The following is a 19,766-nucleotide window of genomic DNA, read 5'->3' as shown; positions in this document are numbered from 1 at the left end:
GAAGGGGTTTGCATCTGAATTGTAATCACACGTTGATCCTTTATTTGAGTCGTGTTCTGAAAAAAACTGCATAAATTGGATTTTTGCTAAGAAGAGACTTCATTTAAACGAAAAATGTCATAAAAGCGAAAAGTGTCGTCCCTGATTAGCCTGTGCGGACTGCACATGCCAATCTGGGACGACACTTTACGCACATGCATTATGCCCAGTTTTCTCAGAACACGACTCATTTGTATAACTGTTAATTTTCAGGTGCCCTCGCGGTGGACGTTTCCAGCGTTTCAAACGCACGTTGACTCTGTATGACATATATACCGCACTGTGCTAGTGTCCGCACTATTTCTTTTTATCCCAGATTTTAAGGCATAACGAGCATGGCTTGAACCTTTATGATATATGAATCACGATATGCCTGTGTCCTCAAGGTTTCTTATTTTAGCTTTGAAGGCATAACGACCTTCACTGGACCATTTATACATGTAATATACTTTGCATGTTTCGCTAGTGTCCATATATGACCTTTTAAGCGTAAATGCTGTAATTTAAACAGCACTCTATCAGGTGAACCAAAAAATATTGTTTTTAGTGTTTACGGCAAGATGGGTGCCCTCTATAAGCTTTCAAGATTTGACATTTGACCATTGGAAATATGCATCATGGTTTTTATTTACAGAGGTACCCATTGATCTCGTGTTCAAGGCCAGACGGGCACCTCCCGCCGGCGTACTTAGCCTGACCTTTGACTGCAACACTCTAGTGGCCGGTACAGATGCTACAAGGTTGCGACAAGGTATAAAAAAATCAAATTTAGATATTTGTGTTTTCCTTAATATTTTGATTTTACAATTGTTTGTTAATTGCCATGAAGAGAGTGTTCACTCTTATTTAGAGTTATCCACACCCCCCCTATTTATGTGACATTTAAGTAGATTGATGCGCGAAATAATTTTTTTTCATTTTATGCTATGTTGTGAAATGAACTCATTTATGTCTAGCGTCTAGAAAAAGGCCCTGGCAAACAGCGTAGACCCAGATGAGACGCAGCATAATGCGGCGTCTAATCTGAGTCTGCGCTGTTTGCTTAAAGAAATCTCCGTAAGAAATATTTTAAATATAGTAATAAATATGCTAAACATCCCTAATTTTGGAAATGAATTGATCCAATTTAGAGGGATGTGAGAGTCCACTAGGCATAAATGGGTTAAAAAGTTTAGGAGTATGGTCCAATTTGGTTTTCATTTTTGTTTGACCTCCGTTAATGATAACGTTGTGTAAGATCGTAGTTTATTTCACAAGTGATAGAAAAATAAATATTTTCAATCGTGGATGCACCCTCCGGGTAGAAATGTACACTCTTGTAATAACAAGCGACACTACTCTGAAATCAATTAATATCATCTACATCATAGCCTCGTTCTAGAACAAATATGCTTAATGCATGTGCATAAAGTTTCGTCCCAGATTAGTCTTTGCATTCCGCACAAGCTAATTAGGGACGACGCTTTCCGCCTAAACTATTTTTTCCGATTCTAGTAATAGAGTAGTTATTTAATCGCAAAGATCCTCAATAGCGTAAAAAGTGTCGTCCTTGATAAGCTTGTGTGGATTGCACATTATAGAATAGGACGACACTTTATTAAGCAAACGCATTAACACATTTTTCCAAGAGCGAGGCTAATTTTTGTCGACAGAGAACAGTCCCAACGGTCAAGATCGCCACCCGTGCACGTATGCACACGGCAACTACACTCAACAGGTGATTGCGACGAGCCTTCTGGAGACTAAGACCTGCTCCAACGTGGTGAGGATCCTCTATCCGGTGACACAGGCCTTTACGTTCACTGCATTGAACGCCCCCATGAACTACGAGGTTTCCCCCTCCTGTAAGTCTACTTGCTCGTTGAACGTAATCAAAGCGCTGTGTGGTTTACAAGTAGTGTAGATAAGTCATTAAGGCAGTTGTAATCAAAACGCCGATCGCATGAGCAGATTGTCGGCAAGGACAAAATCATAGGGCATCGTAAACGAAAGTCTACTACATCTGTTATGGGAATGCTGCCGTTATGGTGTTGATATCAGTGCATTTGTCGGTATAGAAGACCAGACTTAAACAAACCATCTATTCAAAAAAGAAGTGTCAATAAGATCAGGCATCACTAACCCACGAGCGACGTACACATGTATGCCGATTTTATGTCTTTAACCCTTTGAATGCTGGGAAATTTGTCGTCTTCTAAAATGTCGTCTGCTGAATTTCTAAAATGAGCATTTTCTTCGATTTTTTTTGTTTTCAAAGAATACTATCAGAATAGCAAACAGTTTGGATCCTGATGAGACGCCACGTTCTGTGGCGTCTCATCTGGATCCAAACTGTTTGCAAAGGCAAAGGCCTTCAAAATGCGGTTCTAGCACTGAAAGAGTTAAAATAGTATCTGGACAATAACACAAATTTCATTTATGATTTCGAAAGTGACTTTCAATTATTTACATCTTAAGTGATTTACATTTTTTTATGTAAAAATTCTAAGCAGATGTGGTTGTATAATTTAAAGTTTGTGAATTAATAGGTCTTATAAACTACCAAATGACCTACACCGGCACGCCCATCCCCGACGACGCTCTTATCGTGTACGACCACGGGGACGGCACCCCAGCGACTACCCCCGTCCCCTGGCAGGCGTTCAAATCGCACTCGTATCAGTACGCCAAACCCGGCCACTACCTGACTACCATAACCATGTACAACGATGCCTCAAAGGTCAATAGGACTATTGTGGTAAGTTATCTATTGGAGTTCCTGGTGTTCTGAGGGAAAACATCTTTATTTCAAATTTTGTAAGTCATCTAATGACGTCATTGATGAATTCATCAAAATGAACTACAAGGTCATACAAGTCAATAGTACAACGGAGGTTAGTCATCTGATTCCGTTTTTGATGAACTTTATCACGATGTTTAACGATGCCATATGTCAGAAGATCTTTAGTTTCACGATTACTGAAGGGGTAATTAGATTATTAGTGCGTAGATGTGAAGAACTTCATTCGTATTTTTTTTTTAAACAATTGGCTCATAAACGCGTTGTAAATATTTGAATGTATATATACACAACACTGTACATATGAATAATGAAATGCAATGTTCACATCGATTTTTTATCCAGTAACTCGTAAAACTCAATAGTCAAAACTTTATGTACGTGGGTCAACACCGCACTCAAAATCGACTTATTTTTGAACATCCTATATCAGTTTATTTTGGCAATATTTTGCACACCTTTCAACTCAATAACTAGTTCTTTACTTCATCGTCGAACTTACAGAGCGGTTGCTACGCGCAATTCTTCGACACCACAATCACCATCCTCCGCCAGGCGCGAGTTCCGGTTGGAGGTCAACCGGTCGTCGGCTTCGGGGCGGGGAAGGACAAGTTTTTGATAAGCGAAGAAATTGTGATCGCCGTTTCACACAACACGGGTCAGTGATCATGTTGTTTTATAGTTGACTTTAAAGTATAAACTGTAATCACATTTCTTTTAACACATGGTTGTGTTAAACAAGCGATCGTTTCCCCGAGTTTTGAGGGTAGGGGGCTGTCTTACACGACGAACTCTCCTGAAAGCTAAATTCTTTTTTGCTGCTACACCGGTTAAGATCCACAGTGCTTTGCATAGAACGTTCGAAAGTGGTGATCCCATGTTTAACCCTCTGCTGAACGTAGTCCTGTATGTTCTGTACTGTGTAGGCATTTGGTAAAGAGCCTTGAAATTTAACAAAATCGCTTGGTTACAAAACATGCTCTCTTAATACTGTTTCGTGAGTTGCATTATTAACCCATTTATGCCCAGTGGACTCTCCCATTCTTATAAATTGGATCAATTTATTTCCAAAATTAGGGATGTCTAGAATATTAATTTCTATATTTAGAATATTTATTACAGAAATTCCTTTAAGCAAACAGCGCTGAACCAGATGAGACGCCGCATCATGCGGCGTCTCATCTGGGTCTACGCTGTTTGCCAAGGCCTTTTTTCTAGACGCTAGGCATAAATGGGTTAAAGAGACAGTGTACCGCGTAAGTGTGCAGAAGTTTGTGTTTAATTCAAGTTCAATGTATCATATTTGCATTTTTCGTAGGTACTTTTGTGTGGTACGAGGCCATGGCAAGCAGCGCAACCGACATATTCTCTTGTAATAGCACAAATGAAAAGGAGATAAGAATGAACATTACTCAGGTAGGAAATAACACGGAAATAATCAAATACGAGTAATCTTTAATATATTATATATATTAATGGCGCTATTAAAATTAGCGTTCCATACATTTCATGAAGTCATATACTTGATTACCCAGTTGAGAATCTGGAAGAATTATAGAATGAATAAAATATTTCACAATTACATTTCTGTATTATTTTAGCGGTTCGCAAAAAGAACCACGATCTGCTATGGACTAAATAGAATTTGCTTCACAGATGTAATGTAATCAACTACATGTATTATTGATCACAACCAGCTTATTGATTGTATATCCCACTTTCAATATGTGTATTCTAAGAAATAAACAAACCACAAAGTTAGATATGTAGTTTGCCTTCTTAATTTGACAAGGGGGTTTCAAACTTGTATGAAATTCATATTTATAACCTTCTTATCTTAAATCGTCAATATCCAAACACCCATACCTTTCAGCCCGGCGTCTACACGGTGACCGTTCAAGCAAAAAATCCCATCCACAGCGGGCCAATACAGACCAGCGTCATCGAGATGATCAGCCCGGTATCCAATATATCGATCACTGACAACGGCATCATCACCAAGGCCTACGACACGAAGACCTTCCATGTCTCCATGGACAGCTACGGTACCGCCATGTGCGTCGCGGTGAGCTTCTCAACGGACGATCCTCGCGTCTGGCTGTATGGCGACAGCGTTACCTTGTAACGTCGCTAGCGTGCCGTACTTCTCGAACAGACCGGTCTGGATGGGGAAGGCGGATGTCACTAAGGCGTTTGTCGTCAGCACCGATACGTACTTAAAAGAAAGCACGTACGTCATGCAGATTTACGCGTGGAACATGTTCTCCTCGGCGATTGCGAGCTTCGAATTTCCGGTTTCGCAAATAAGCTGTAGCGCCCCGAACCTGAACATCATCGACCGTCGTCCTATATTCCGGTATCCCGTGACCTTTAGGATGAGCAAGAGGATAAAGGTCAGACATATTCATTTAACCTGACGTTTACGACCCATGATCGCTGAGTCGTTTGCGTAAAATAGCGATTATATCATAATTTTATATTACGTTTCTCCTTAAGTCATGTCTGCTATACTTAACATTGTGTGTTTGACGGTGATATTACATTAAGGTAGATAACCGGTTATTGCATTAATTCTCCTTATCTTGTTGTTAGGTCATTGGGATAACCGATCTTGCATGCCCGAACACTCTAAAGAACACGAAACAGTGGAAGTGCGAACGTTGGGATGCGACGAACGACGTGTGGTTGGCCGACGTTGATATCACTTCCATCCCGTCGTCCATAAACTCGGAGCTAGCGTTTGAGCCGAATGTTCTGCCATTAGGCCTATACCGACTAACTTACATCGTAAATTACTTTTATTCTGTCTTTAACTTGAATTCACATGTCCGTTCAGAAAATTCGTCTATTAAACAATAACGTGTTGTCTGTTTAAGAGAATTTGTTGTTTTGGTAATTACATTTCTCAAATTCAATTATAAAACAATACTGACTATATTTGTAACTTGTATGTACACCACATTTTGTTGTTTATTTTTGCGCATACACATATATGTTTCATGTAAGTTGAAGACCTTACACATGTAACAGATATTCTACATTTACAATCAACATGACAAATATTTGTTTTAAGCCATTTAAGCCTAGCGTCAAGAAAAAAGGCCTTGGCAAACAGCGTAGACCCAGATGAGACGCCGCATGATGCGGCGTCTCATCTGGGTCAGCGCTGTTTGCTTAAAGGAATTTCTGTAAGAAATATTCTAAATATAGAAATAAATATACTAGACATCCCTAATTTTGGAAATAAATTGATCCAACTTAGAAGGATGGGAGAGTCCACTAGGCATAAATGGGTTAAACTATTTATTGAGGCGATCACGTTGACTCTTCTCAGCACATTCATTTAGTGAAACAAACCATTCCAAAAACTTGAAAACCGTTTGGAATGGAGATTTCACAATTATGATCTGGCTTACCACATGCGAATTGAAACACTGAACTTATCAAAACATAAACACATATACTTTAAAATTACAATGAAGGTCACCATGGACACAACGGGTGGCGTGGGGGAGAAGTTTTCCGCGCAGACGCAGACGTTCATCGAAGTGATCAAGTCGGACATCGTGGTACAGCTCTTCGCTAACACCGTGTTCAAGCAGACGGTCGGCTCTAATTCCGTGTTGACCATCTCACCACGTGACAACTCTTACGACCCGGATGTCGACCGCGCTGTAATGCCTGATGTAAGATGGGTTATATGCACACACTTATTGAAAACACAGCATATTGATTGCTTGTTATGTTACTAGTGCATGTGACAGACGCACGATCAATATATTTACACCACTGAACAATAACGCAATGACTGGCTTTTAAAAAGGCAGAAACAGAGTGTAGTTCTTTGGAAAATCTCAATTTTACAAAATCGATATTGGCATATAATAACGGATTAAAATCGCCATATAGAATAAGAAAAAACTATATTCTTCATGATGTAAAAAACATTTGTTTATATAATATGTTGTCTGTTTGTTTGTTTGTTTCTTGTTATGTTTTGAAATTGCAGTCATAATGGTGGATATCCTATATATCAATATGTTGGACCGAGAATAAGAGCGCAGTTGGTTAAAGCGATGTCTAGTGTCCTACTTTTGTATGGGCCTTAAGTCATGAGTTCGATATACCCTTGGGGTTTTATTGTCTCTTATCTTTTGCTGATTTGTTTCTATAAAAAAAATCTCATTTTGTTTTAGATAGCAGCTGATTTATTTGCTGCGTTTGTTTTAGCATAGTGCATCAATGAAAGCAGATGAATAATTTGCATGCCTTAAAGGGATCTTTTCACGCTTTGGTAAATTGACAAAATTGAAAAAAGTTGTTTCAGATTCGCAAATTTTCGTTTTAGTTATGATATTTGTGAGGAAACAGTAATACTGAACATTTACCATGGTCTAATATAGCCATTATATGCATCTTTTGACGATTTTAAAACCTAAAAATTATAAAGCGTTGCAACGCGAAACGATTGAATAATTTGGAGAGTTCTGTTTTTGTCGTTAAATTTTGTGAAACTACGAAGATTGCTTATATAACGTATAAAATACGGCGAGTATGTGTACTCGGCGGAATAGCTCAGTAGGCTAAAGCGTTTTTACTTCAGGACTCTGGCAGGACTCCAGGGGTCACTGGTTCGAAACCTGCTCCGGGCAATGTTCTTTTCCTTTTTTTAATTTTATTCTTGATTTTTTACTGGAGCTTTTACGATCCAATGTTTACATTTATCAATATAAAGCATTTAATGAATAAGTTAAAAAAATGCCAAAATCTGTGAAAAGGCCCCTTTAAGAATCCAGTTTACCCTTGCAAAAGACCTTTAAATTTCTCCGACTTTGGTGCCAGGACACACAATTTTATTCGCGCGCACATTAGAGAAAATCGTTATGCAATTGAATGGCTTATTAGGTCACATCCAGTTTTTGGAATTATTTCTGTGGGAATATTGTTTATTAGTTTACACAGAGTATTGGTTATACATATCACTAAGCGTTTTATTTTCAACATGGCTCTTACCAGACATGTAATTTTGTTTTACCGAACGGAGTATTTAGCGTTAGCTTTATTTAACTCATTTATGCCTAGCGTCGGCAAACAGCGTAGACCCAAATGAGACGCGGCGTCTCATCAGGGTTTGCGATGTTTGCTCAAAGGAATTTTGTTATACATATTCTAAATATAGAAATAAATATTCTAGACATTCCTAATTTTGGAAATAAATTGATCCAATTTAGAAGGACGGAAGAGTCTACTAGGCGTAAATGGGTTAATGTGTTTATACCATAATATATATTTTCAAAATGTTTCACAAGCAAATGGACACTCCTTTCTAAAACGATCGATATCAACTTCCCCATTACATAGGATAATTTACATAAAATGTTGCTTTATAATACGCCATATGTAAAACGTCATTAACGTTCATTTCCATCAGAAGGTCGCACTGCCTGCACGTAATTAAATTGCTATCGGTTTTTTACCCATATCGAAATTAGCCTCAGTTTTCGACCACTCTTACTTAAAGAACCCCGGTTCAGCCAAAATACTTGTTCGGTGTTTGCTTTTGTATGGTTTTCACCGTTAGATGTGGTTATGAGTTCGAAGGGTTACACATGTCTCGCGGTAAACATTAAAACAAACTTATTTAATACTTCGTTCATTCACCGTCCAGCGCATTCATAACGGCAAACTGCCTGCACGTCTTCGTATTATTTTATTATTATTATAGTATTTTATTTTAGTATTTCTTTACTCTGCTATTGCTATATTGAATATTTGTATAGTTTATAATTGCATTTCGTTAGATATTCGACAAGTTCGATATCGCCTGTCGTGACGTGACGTTGAACGAGAATTTCACGAACCTGAATGACCTACGCGTCTCTCCCGCCAATCTGAGCAGCCTGCCGTTTGGCTTCACCGACTCAGGTAAGGGTGTAGGTCTGCAAGAAATAGTTTTATGTCCAAAGTTAAATTTTACAGTAACTATATATAGTACGCGTGATAATATATTAAACTGTAAAGGAAGGATCGGACCAAAAGTGATATCTCAATTCCGTATGCTTTTTATGTGATAGAAATGTTTAATAGTGATTGTATTACAAACTAATACAATATTGAGCTCTGCGTGTCTCATAACATAACACTTGCAAACTATTTGAGTTTGAATTGTTATGTGTCTTTTGAGCTACAATTGCTATGTTTTACTTTGTTTATGTTTGCACTTTGCTCATACACAGCATCGCTGTTTGTCATTAGTGTGCTCTATTGTCTATCTCTGTACTTGCACCATTTCACTAATGTTTGCTTACATTGCATTACAGAACTAGATATGGTTTCACATATGTAATTTCTCGCCATTTTACTTGCTCTTGTAATCAAGTATACGCAGTCTTGCTTTAACCCTTTGCATACTGGGAAATTTGTTGTCTGCTAAAATGTCGTCTGCTGAATTTCTTAAATTAGCATTTTCTTCGATTTTTTTCAAAGAATAATATCAGAATAGCAAACAGTTTGGATCCTGATGAGACGCCACATTCTGAGGCGTCTCATCTGGATCTAAACTATTTGCAAAGGCCTTTAAAATTTGGTTCCAGCGCTGAAAGGGTTAAAGCACGGTCATCGTAGTGCCTACCATAGTAAAAATGTGTGTCAAATATTCAATATTTATACAAAAGGTCCTACAATTGGTCGTTACTTCAGAATGGGTTGGAACCATTTGAAAGTCTCGCCTTACTTTACACTTAGCCCAACATTTATCACAACACATTAATCACAATACACACATGTGTAAAATAACACAAACCTCATAAAATTGTAAATCAAATTTTAAAGCATGTCACTTAAAATAATTAATGTCACTTCAAGTAATTTGAGTATGATAATTACATTTCGCCGTCTACATAAACGCCAAGCCAACTGTCATGCATTTTTTCTCAACATATTGGAAAAGGATGTCAATAAAAGATGTATTAACGGATCGTTTAAACATTTTATCTACGTTCTGTGAAAACTGGGCTTATTGCATATGCAGATGTGGAATGACACTTTACGCACTGCCGTAAGCCCAGTTTTCTCAGACCGAGGCTCGCATAGTCTTCCTCTAAAAGTTTCCTCACCTTGCAGGAGGGTGTTTCCGGCAGGGTCCAGGCTGGCTTGACGATACAGACGGCTCCGTGACGTTCCATACCAGCATCCTAAAGGTGGGACATTTGTACGAGCTGCGAGTGATCGGGTAAGGACGTTTTAGCATACAATATATTATCGATTATTTGTATTATTTTCCTACCATATTCATCTTTGATCACATTTTAAACTAGAGGCATATAGTTGAACCGTACACTATGTGTATATTTTTAGTGGAAATGTTAAAACAGTCATTGAAAATATGCTGCTCATTACCAGCAATATCTAAACAATTCGGACCCATTGGCAAGCTTCCCATTAATAATCATCCCCATCACTAGAAATAGTCCACCAATACAATATTAATCTCTTACTCCTAATTGAAACCAATTAAGTATTTATCTACATATGTATCTGTCCTAATAAAAAGGCAGTCTTGTTTTATGTAGAAGATCTTAATACAAATTGTGCTTTAAAATGTCCATAACCGTATACAAATATAGTATATTCGATAATATTTCGTGTTTACCAATATCCGCGTTCACGTTAATGAATGTTTTGAAAGGTTACAAAGATACACGATGGGCCGAATTCCTTGGTCAGATAAATGTGATCTCAGGCGAGCCACCGGAAGTTGATATCAAGTAAGCATTTTGATAACATAAGGAAAAAACAATCTAGAAATATAAAAACTGAGAAAACGCCCATTTGATTCACTTACATAGAATATCAGTAGAAAGCAGGGGTACCAATCAAATTATAACACGGAGCAATCACGTCTATATGTTCTAACTCACCATTCACGTTTTAATATTTTTTAACGTATTCTCTTGAATTCCATATCCACATGTTGTCTCCTCAATTTTAAAGTCCGTTTCAATGTTGAAATTCACCAATTGTCTTTTCTTTTGAGAACCACATTGTTTCTTAAGTTCTAGAAGAAAAACGTTAATTAATTGTTAAAATTCAGCTAATAAAACTCTGAGTTTCAAAATCCTAGCCACTGATGTTTAATTTCAAAATCTGAATATTTATTTGCCACCAGTTTCAAAATCCCGACCATCTGTAAACCCGGGCCGATAGGAAAGCTCTTCAACCCGAACTCCGAGCTGGGCATGGTAGCGTCCGTTAAGAACCCTTGCACCGGCTGCACGTACACGTACCAATGGCAGATGTTCGCTAAGGACTTCCATTTCTGTGACTGCTGCGAGTGCTGGAGAGACCTGGTGTTTCTCAGCAAGTACATCGAAGGTATTGAAAACTGCGATTCAAATGAATCCTTCGGTCATTTGGGGTTAAAAAAATTAAATACACGTTGTGTGCAAAAGCTCGATTGTAAATAATGAACCATTCGCTGCTGCAATAAGACCATGGTGAGTTAAAACATTCTTATACCATTAAGTCTTCGGGCAATTTTTTTTTACAAACAATGTATGTTACACTTGATTGTACTACAATTCAGCACAAATGTTCAAAATTTCAATCATCTCCGCGAGTATATTGAATGTAAGAAAGTTTCTGTTAATGAGAATAATTTCGTATTCAAAATATATTCAGTGTTTATAATTTTAAGCGTTCCGCATTCGAAATTTTCATTCACTGTTCTGTGATGGATGGAGAAATTCGGTGCATCGCAGAAAGGGCATTAAATATAACTATTATTCAAAATGAATTATTTTTGTTTTTCTTGTTAAATTCCGTGGTATTATGATATTGAAATCAAACCGATGGAAAAGCTGTTCACCTCATAAATTTTTCTTAAGGTAAGAAAACTGCGATCTTATTTTCAACGTATTGCCTGGTATTGTATTGAAGGTTCTACGATCGTCTCAGTGTACGATACTTTCTTTTCTTCGGCGTATACGCCAAGACACATTCAATATAACTGATGGCGTTAACATAATACATATTTTATTAAAATATGTGTATTCCTTATTTAATAGTTGAATGCAAATTTTGCTGAATCTTTTGGTTAATTTCAGAAATTGAGTTGAAGGAAGATTCTGTCAAAATCGTAGGCATTAGGATTTTAATGCACTATCTCATGTATTTAACAAGAAAAGCGGGTCATAGTAATATATATCATGTATACAAAATGCTATGTAGTAAATTAAATTAGGGATGCGTTTTTGTTTGTTTAAATGTAACCATGAACTTTTTAAAGGCGAACGCATATGTATTACATTGACGGCAAGTTGTCGCATAGACATGCATATCATAAAAAACAAATGTGTATGAATTTTTTTTTTCGTTATCTTTATAGTTAAGGATGGACCTCATTTAGTATAGCTTTAGAGCAATGTTGATCGACATACTTTTGGCATCAACTGAATGTTTGGGCGAAACTATTGTATTTGCATCTATTAATTGTCGTCAAATATATTTTTCGTCGTATCTATATTAAATGTATATTTAGATTATGCAATACAACATAATACAATGTGTGGGTATATGTGTGCTTGTTTATGTATTTGTAACTGCATGATACAGTATACGCTATACTATTTTAGGAAACAACGGTACGGTATATGGCTGGTATACTTAATTCTGTAATGTTGTGTCGTCTTTCTTTGTTATTGGTGTTTCCTTCACTAAAATAAACTCTCGAGTGTTAAACGCATGTACGTACTTTTTTTACAAACTAGCGGAGTTGGTATACCGTAACAAATGCGCATCCCAATTGAGGAAATCGGAACTACAATGATGGGAATCAAGCATGCAATAATTTGTCTCATAAATATAGTACATTTACTAAATGTGCATCACTTTCAGTTTCAACTTTTACGCCCATAATGATACACACACGATATATTAATATATCTATATTTTATTTATATTGCTCATAGGGATCATTGTCGACCTGAAATGGCTTAAAGTCACCCGGGGTGACTAGAAGCCGATTCTTGTCACCCTAGGGTGACTTCAAGCCGATTCATGTCACCCTGTGGTGACTTCAAGTCGACCGGGTGACTAGAATCGGCTTGAAGTCACCCCAGGGTGATATGAATCGGCTTCTAGTCACCCCGGGTGACTTCAAGCCATTTCAGGTCGACAATGACCCAATTAGCGTAGCGCATAGGGTGACTTCTAGCAGATTCATGTCACCCTGTGGTGACTTCAAGCCGACCGGGTGACTAGAATCGGCTTGAAGTCACCCCAGGGTGACATGAATCGGCTTCTAGTCACCCCCGGGTGACTTCAAGTCCATTTCAGGTCGACAATGCCCCAATGAGCATTAATATTTTAGGGAAAACTGTATACGTGCCTTATTTGTTTTAATGTCTTGATCAATGGTTTTGTGAGTCCCTTACTATTTACGGGAAAATAAAAACTCAAAAAACAAATCAAGACTATAATAATTGTAACCATCATCCAATATTTTATTTAATGAATGTAACCTTAATACAAATGTAATATAGGGCAATCTATACACATAACACTATTGCCTAAACTTACGTCTGAAATAAGGTCTTCATAATTGTCTTTATTGTCTGTTTAATAGCGTCCATCCTGAAATGTTAGTAACCTGTTAAAAGTACTGTCCTACATGTTGTGATTGTGTTTTTATGATAGATGTACATGTACGTCTTGTTTTTTCATGTGGTAAACGTCTTTATTGTGTATGTGGTGTTGATAGGCGTAAAGTTTACTCTTTGATACCTATAAATTCACTGTTAAATGTGTGACATGTTTAAAGCATAATCAATAGCCCTGGGTCTATGTAATTACCTGTATGTACACTTTAATGTAAGTATATTGGACTCCGGGTAAGAGTTTCCAAGTATACCATGTAACTGATTGTATTAGTATTTACTTTGCATTCAACCCTGTTCATGTTTTGTGCTCAAGTATAAGGTACACATTTGAGTCGCGTTCTGAGAAAACTGGGCATAATACATGATGCGAAAAGTGTCGTCCCACCCAGATAAGCCTGTGCAGTCCGCACAGGCTAATTCAGGGACGATACTTTCCGCTTTTATGACATTTTTCTTTTAAATGAAGTCTCTTCTTAGCAAAAATCCAATTTAGGCAGAAAGTGTCGTCCCTGATAAGCCTGTGCGGACTGCACAGGCTAATCTGGGAAGACACTCTACGCACATGCATTATGCCCAGTTTTCTCAGAACGCGACACATTTGCAAGTGTTTATACCTTTCAACGACGTTTCTTGTTGTCTTTACATATACCACTTGGCAATCTTTTTTCCTAAGAAACTCTGACTGAATCAAATAATACTAACATTGCAAATGTATTGTAATTACCAGTATTCCACAAGTACGCGCCTGAATCTGCCGTTGTTTTGTTAAACATACGTACATATTGACGTGTTTCCTTGTAAGATCACTCTATAATAATAATATAAAAACTAATATAGTAATATAATCAAATACATATTAAAAATATTATTTCACAATTCTATACGACTATGAAATTAAGATGAAAATAACAAAAAGTTAATATTGATGCTTTATTATACACACCGTTTGGCCTTTAATCATTTTTCGGCCACCCCTTTGTTTGTTTCCACTTGCCAACTTTCGATTATATTTTCTATTTATAAAGAAAATTTGTTAGAAGAAAGGGTTTTTAGTGGAAATAACGTGTGTATAGTGGAAAGATGATTACGAAACATTTGGCTTTCCTACATACCCTTTATTTTGTTGGCGATGCAAGCGGAAACAAGCATTATTGTTGGCGATGCAAGCGGAAACAAGCATTATTTTTGGCGATGCAAGCGGAAAAAAGCATTATTTTTGGCGATGCAAGCGGAAACAAGCATTATTTTTGCGAAGTTACAATCTTCTTGCGTATTCAAAACTCTTCCTAACAGTGAGTGTATATATTGAATCGTTTTAAGGCATTACAATCTAGGAGTGCACATTATAAATTCATAAGACTTTTTACATTAAAAAATCACACGTCATTTAACTCTTTTGGTTTCGCAGATCTCAAATCCAATTTATTATTGTTATCAATTGTTTGTGTCAATTACGAATTGTGAAAAGGACGGCAATATGTATTTTATTCAATTAAAAGCACCTGTTTTGACGCTGACAATTATTAAGAATGTTTTGGGATAATATTTTAGAAACAAAACGAGTGAAACATATTACACTTGTGTTTGTGTTTTACAAAACATTCAGTCTTACAACATTACTCTAATAGTTCACGAAATAATCACGAATTACGCAAAACCTTACAGGGCTAAAATCGCGTGAGCTGACAGTGAAAACGGAAGTCTTCTCGCATTACCCAGACGTCGACGATTTCCAGCTACGTCTGTTCGTCACCAACAACGTGAACAACGTCACCAGCGAAAGTATAATGAGCCTAATACGGAACCGCCCTCCGTACGGCGGCAACTGCACGATATCGCCGGGCGCGGGCGTCGCGCAGAACACCTCGTTCAGTATCAAGTGCGAGGGATTCGAAGACGACTATAACGAGATTGAGAAATACGCCATAAAATGTAAGTGCGGAAATTGTCTTCAAATACATGTAACCTTACATACTTTTAATAGGTTGTTAATAACAGTGCGGTAAACAATATATTAACAATTGATATACTAGTACTACTATTTTTGTACTTTACTAAGTCTCTGATATTGTCTGCTTTGCAAGTATAACTTCGGACTACGTTGTCATTTTTATCACGATCCACGTTGCTGGATTCCAGGTCAGACCATTAACGGTAAAGAGGTTGACATCGCAGACGGTGCCAATCCAGATTGGTCCAACCGTCTGCTTCCGGTTGGCGACCTGACCAATGGCAACGAACTTAACTGCAGTGTCCATGTGAAAGATAGTTTGGGCTCTATCGGAATATATCCGATTAATACTGTCACAGTGAGTGCTTCATTTCGAAAAGTTACAAATGTTTTAAAGTATCATCCGTTTTCTGTACTGCGCATGGAACTTTAAATACCAATAATCTAAATAATATATTAGCGAATTCAAATTCATAGTTTGAATATTTACTCGCATTTCTCATCAGGTGGATCCACTTCCGCTGACGGAGATGCGCGGACTTCTTCTGGGCATGCTGAATTCGACGGCAGATCCCTCCGACCTTGTTGAGGCCTCGGCAAATCTCGACGAGACCTGCTCCTTTCTCAACTCTCTCTCGTCCATGTTCCAAGTGCTTGGCGAAAACGACGAGTACACAGGCATGTTGTTTTCCCTCAATCCATAGGAATAAAGTAATTCCCTAACTAATTGACCAGTTGCAAGCATTTTCGGGACCATAAGGGTCCGAGACGAAAATTCACAGATCAATCAGTACGATGTCCATATCAACTGTTAAAAATTATATTTATTTAAGCTCGATTGCACTAAAAGCCTGAGCCTTATTGACACGCTCTCGAGACCGATTCTTTCAGTTTGCTTTAAATGCTTGGGCAAAAACATCAGAAAAGTCGAGAAAACCTTTGTCCGGTTGCAAAATATATATTTCTGAGTATTTCTATTTGTGTAATGGTGTTTTCATCTTTACGTCCCGGATTGTTTATATGTATGCCCCTTTTCGTAGAAGCGGGTGTTATTATATTGTTTTGTTGGATGTCGGTCGGTCACTAGCTTTTTTTTCTCTTTTTTTTTGGGGGGGGGGGGGGGGGGGTTGGGGGATATATGTCTCCGACCACGGAACTCTTGTTACAATAAGTAGGAAACGTAAAAAACAATGTGTTTGTTATTTTCAAAATTACTTCCTTGAAACTCACGTTATAATTTTAATTGAAAACTAATACACGACTTCATAATTACAGTTAAATGAAGCGTTTAAATCGTATATTATTATTTTGATTAATTGCTATGTTTTGTTATTTACTTTGTTCAAATAACGACAATTTATGATAAATATTAAAAAATTATGTTCTTTGTATTATGGTATCTTTGTATAATATAAAAACGTTCTTGTTAATGACTTTAGCTTTTGTATTAGGAGGTAACATTTTTAAAACTTTGTTATGTCCACACATTTCTTATTACGCAATTTTATATTATCTTGCACTTGTATGTTTTTATTCCAGCACACCTTATGTGTCTCTTAAAAAAGTTCAATTTTGAACACACAACTAACATATGAACCCAGTAACAAGCATGTTGACAATACTAACACTATTGTGTGTGTGGTTCACTTGCACTTCAAGACTGATTCATGTGAAAATGAATGTGCATGTTTTCATGTTTTATGTATTGTTTTCGTCCTACGACATTGAGTTAGTCATCAACGTAATATGTCTTACTACATTATATAAATATATGAATTTCCATCATAATACTTTAATAGTTCACTATTTTTGTTCCAAACTTGCGAAGTTCAATACTATTCCTGTTAATGTCTTATTGAAGATATATACCATGTTCCAGATTTGTGCATGTTATTCCATACATTCTGAACTGCTCGCAATATAACCGTTTTATGTATATTATAATACAACGTTTTACATTCCAGCAATCAATAGTTTTGACTTATCACCTGTCAATCATGTAATGTTTCCTTTTTGTATTCGTTTTTTTTCCACGTGTTTCATAAACTATTTGCAGCAATAACAATTGTATGTAAAATTCACTTAAGCATCGTAAGAAAACCACACAGATTGGGTTAGTCCTTCGTATGCACGCACATTCTTGCAATAATTTCATTGTCAGATTATTGATAATATATTGTTATATTTTTCATTTGTTTGAATGTTTACATTCTAGTATGTAATGTGACCGTAACAGATGCTGTCGGTGTTTTGATAAGTTTGTTGTAAAAAAATAAGTGTGAACATTATAACTTGTTAATAGCTATTTGCTTGACACAATGGACTCGTGGATGTTTACGTTTCAAAACATAACATTTGGACGTACATTTCCTATTGCTTTTACTATATATTGGCAACATTTTAATTACACATTCGTACCCTATAATAAATAGTCTGTGTATACAAATGTGTCTTGTTCTTTGAAAATTGGGCAAAATGCATATGCGGAAAGTGTCGTCTTAGATTAGCCTGTGCAGTCCACATAGGCTAATCAGGGACGACACTTTCCGCCTAAACTTGATTTTCGGTAAGAAGGGACTTCCTTGAAACTAAAAATACCATAATATCGGAAAGTGTCGTCTCTGATTAGCCTATGCGGACTTTACCCTCATGCATTATGCCCAGCTTTCTCAGAACACGACACAAATATGACCGATAGCAAATGTTGCTGCGCGGCATGTACATTACATGCTTTTGAAACTCATCCATGCACATTACAGATTACAAAGGCATGGGTTCGGCATTATCCTACACACCGTCCTGTCTGTCATGCAATGATACGAGGCCCGGAGCTTTCTCAAAGGTAAGTCACACAATGTGCTCTTCGCATATAATATCAGTACAAGAATGTGTCGTCAAGAATCAACATGAATTGCATATAATAACGCTATAATTTCTAAGAAGGGCCGGGATCAAATGACCTTCATTTCGTTCAGTTGCTTACATAGATACTGTTAATCTGTAATGTCGATAGTATATCCGGCGTAAGTTATGTTCTTGGTAGCTTTGCGATGAAACAAACGAAGAAAAATATGCATAGGATCTGCCGTGATGTGCTTTTCTTGTTCTAAATCTGAAATCGTACTCCAGGATGTAGACGACAAGACCAAAATGGAAATGTATGAGGAAATCCGCGACGCCGGTGCCCAGTTAGTGTCCCAGCTGGTTACCGGCACGCTGTCCAAATGTACCATAGAGTCCACCGATGAGACTATCCGAATGTGCGATTCACTGGCCACTATAAGCGGAAACCCGACTTTTCTCACCAGAGAGACACAAGTTTGTTTAATTTTTATGGGAATCTAACATTACATATTTGAATGAAACCGTTTTTTATACATCATACATAGATCTGCACCAGGCCTATCTTACTTGAGGTTTCAACTGGCTTTCACACATAAAATGGAATCCAACCTTTATTAAGTAGATAAATATGGATTTGTTCAATATTTATGTGATCGAAATCTGTCATAATAGAGGCAAATAGGCTTGTCTTATATTCATGAGAACATTAGACAAGCCTATTGACACGTGGCTACTGGAATTTAGAATTGTCCCTGTTATTAACGCACCAACGCATTTAACGGAAATATCTTCATAAATTCTGGAACTAACAAGAAATCCAAACTTATTGGAATTTTCAGTTATTGGTTATGTCTTGTACAATAAAATTTCCACGACTGCCCTTTATATGTGTTATTTTAATTCAATAACCTGAGAGACTACAATTCCATAAAGTATACTAAACAGATCTGCCCACCAATGCCACGCAAAGGAACATTAATCAGGAGTATGTGTAAAATACATCTGCAGTATTTATATAGTTATTAGATATTTTATAATTGATTATCGGATGCGTTAACCCATTTATGCCTAGCGTCTAGAAAAAAGGCCTTGACAAACAGCGTAGACCCTGATGAGACGCCGCATCATGCGGCGTCTCATCAGGGTCTGCGCTGTTTGCTTAAAGGAATTTCTGTAGGAAATATTCTGAATATAGAAATAAATATACTAGACATCCCTAATTTTGGAAATAAATTGATCCTGTTTAGAAGGATGGTAGAGTCCACTAGGCATACATGGGTTAAACTTATGATCGGTTGATCGTAAAACTATTTATGGCGATTGCTTTTAGAACCAAGTGACGGATTTTCTTGAAAAAGCTATCGACAACATAAAAAAAGCCCCGGACAGCATGACCGTCGAGGAGATAGAAGCAGTCACAGCCCTGGCCCTGGAGACGTGCACCAATATTGAACAGGTCTGTTCAATCAAATAATTTGTTTGATGGCGTTATTTT

The 19,766-nt window shown here is 37.2% G+C and overlaps 1 protein-coding gene across 1 annotated transcript in view; it reads left to right on the top strand.

Annotated features, from left to right (window-relative positions):
• LOC127868089 (uncharacterized) overlaps window positions 1–19,766 on the top strand; it is a 48,638-nt gene that overhangs the window by 11,863 nt on the left and 17,009 nt on the right. Inside the window, 19 exon segments of the mRNA XM_052409684.1 lie at window positions 674–790; window positions 1,692–1,883; window positions 2,568–2,776; window positions 3,323–3,476; window positions 4,137–4,234; window positions 4,692–4,937; window positions 4,939–5,211; window positions 5,411–5,605; window positions 6,301–6,504; window positions 8,620–8,743; window positions 9,941–10,052; window positions 10,510–10,584; window positions 10,986–11,191; window positions 15,142–15,408; window positions 15,616–15,785; window positions 15,934–16,105; window positions 18,187–18,269; window positions 18,557–18,745; window positions 19,602–19,727. Coding sequence (XP_052265644.1) covers window positions 674–790; window positions 1,692–1,883; window positions 2,568–2,776; window positions 3,323–3,476; window positions 4,137–4,234; window positions 4,692–4,937; window positions 4,939–5,211; window positions 5,411–5,605; window positions 6,301–6,504; window positions 8,620–8,743; window positions 9,941–10,052; window positions 10,510–10,584; window positions 10,986–11,191; window positions 15,142–15,408; window positions 15,616–15,785; window positions 15,934–16,105; window positions 18,187–18,269; window positions 18,557–18,745; window positions 19,602–19,727 — 3,212 coding nt within the window.

Source organism: Dreissena polymorpha, chromosome 2 (genome assembly GCF_020536995.1).
Source record: "Dreissena polymorpha isolate Duluth1 chromosome 2, UMN_Dpol_1.0, whole genome shotgun sequence".
Lineage (NCBI taxonomy): Eukaryota > Metazoa > Mollusca > Bivalvia > Myida > Dreissenidae > Dreissena > Dreissena polymorpha.
This window is presented reverse-complemented; position numbering and strand designations above follow the sequence as displayed.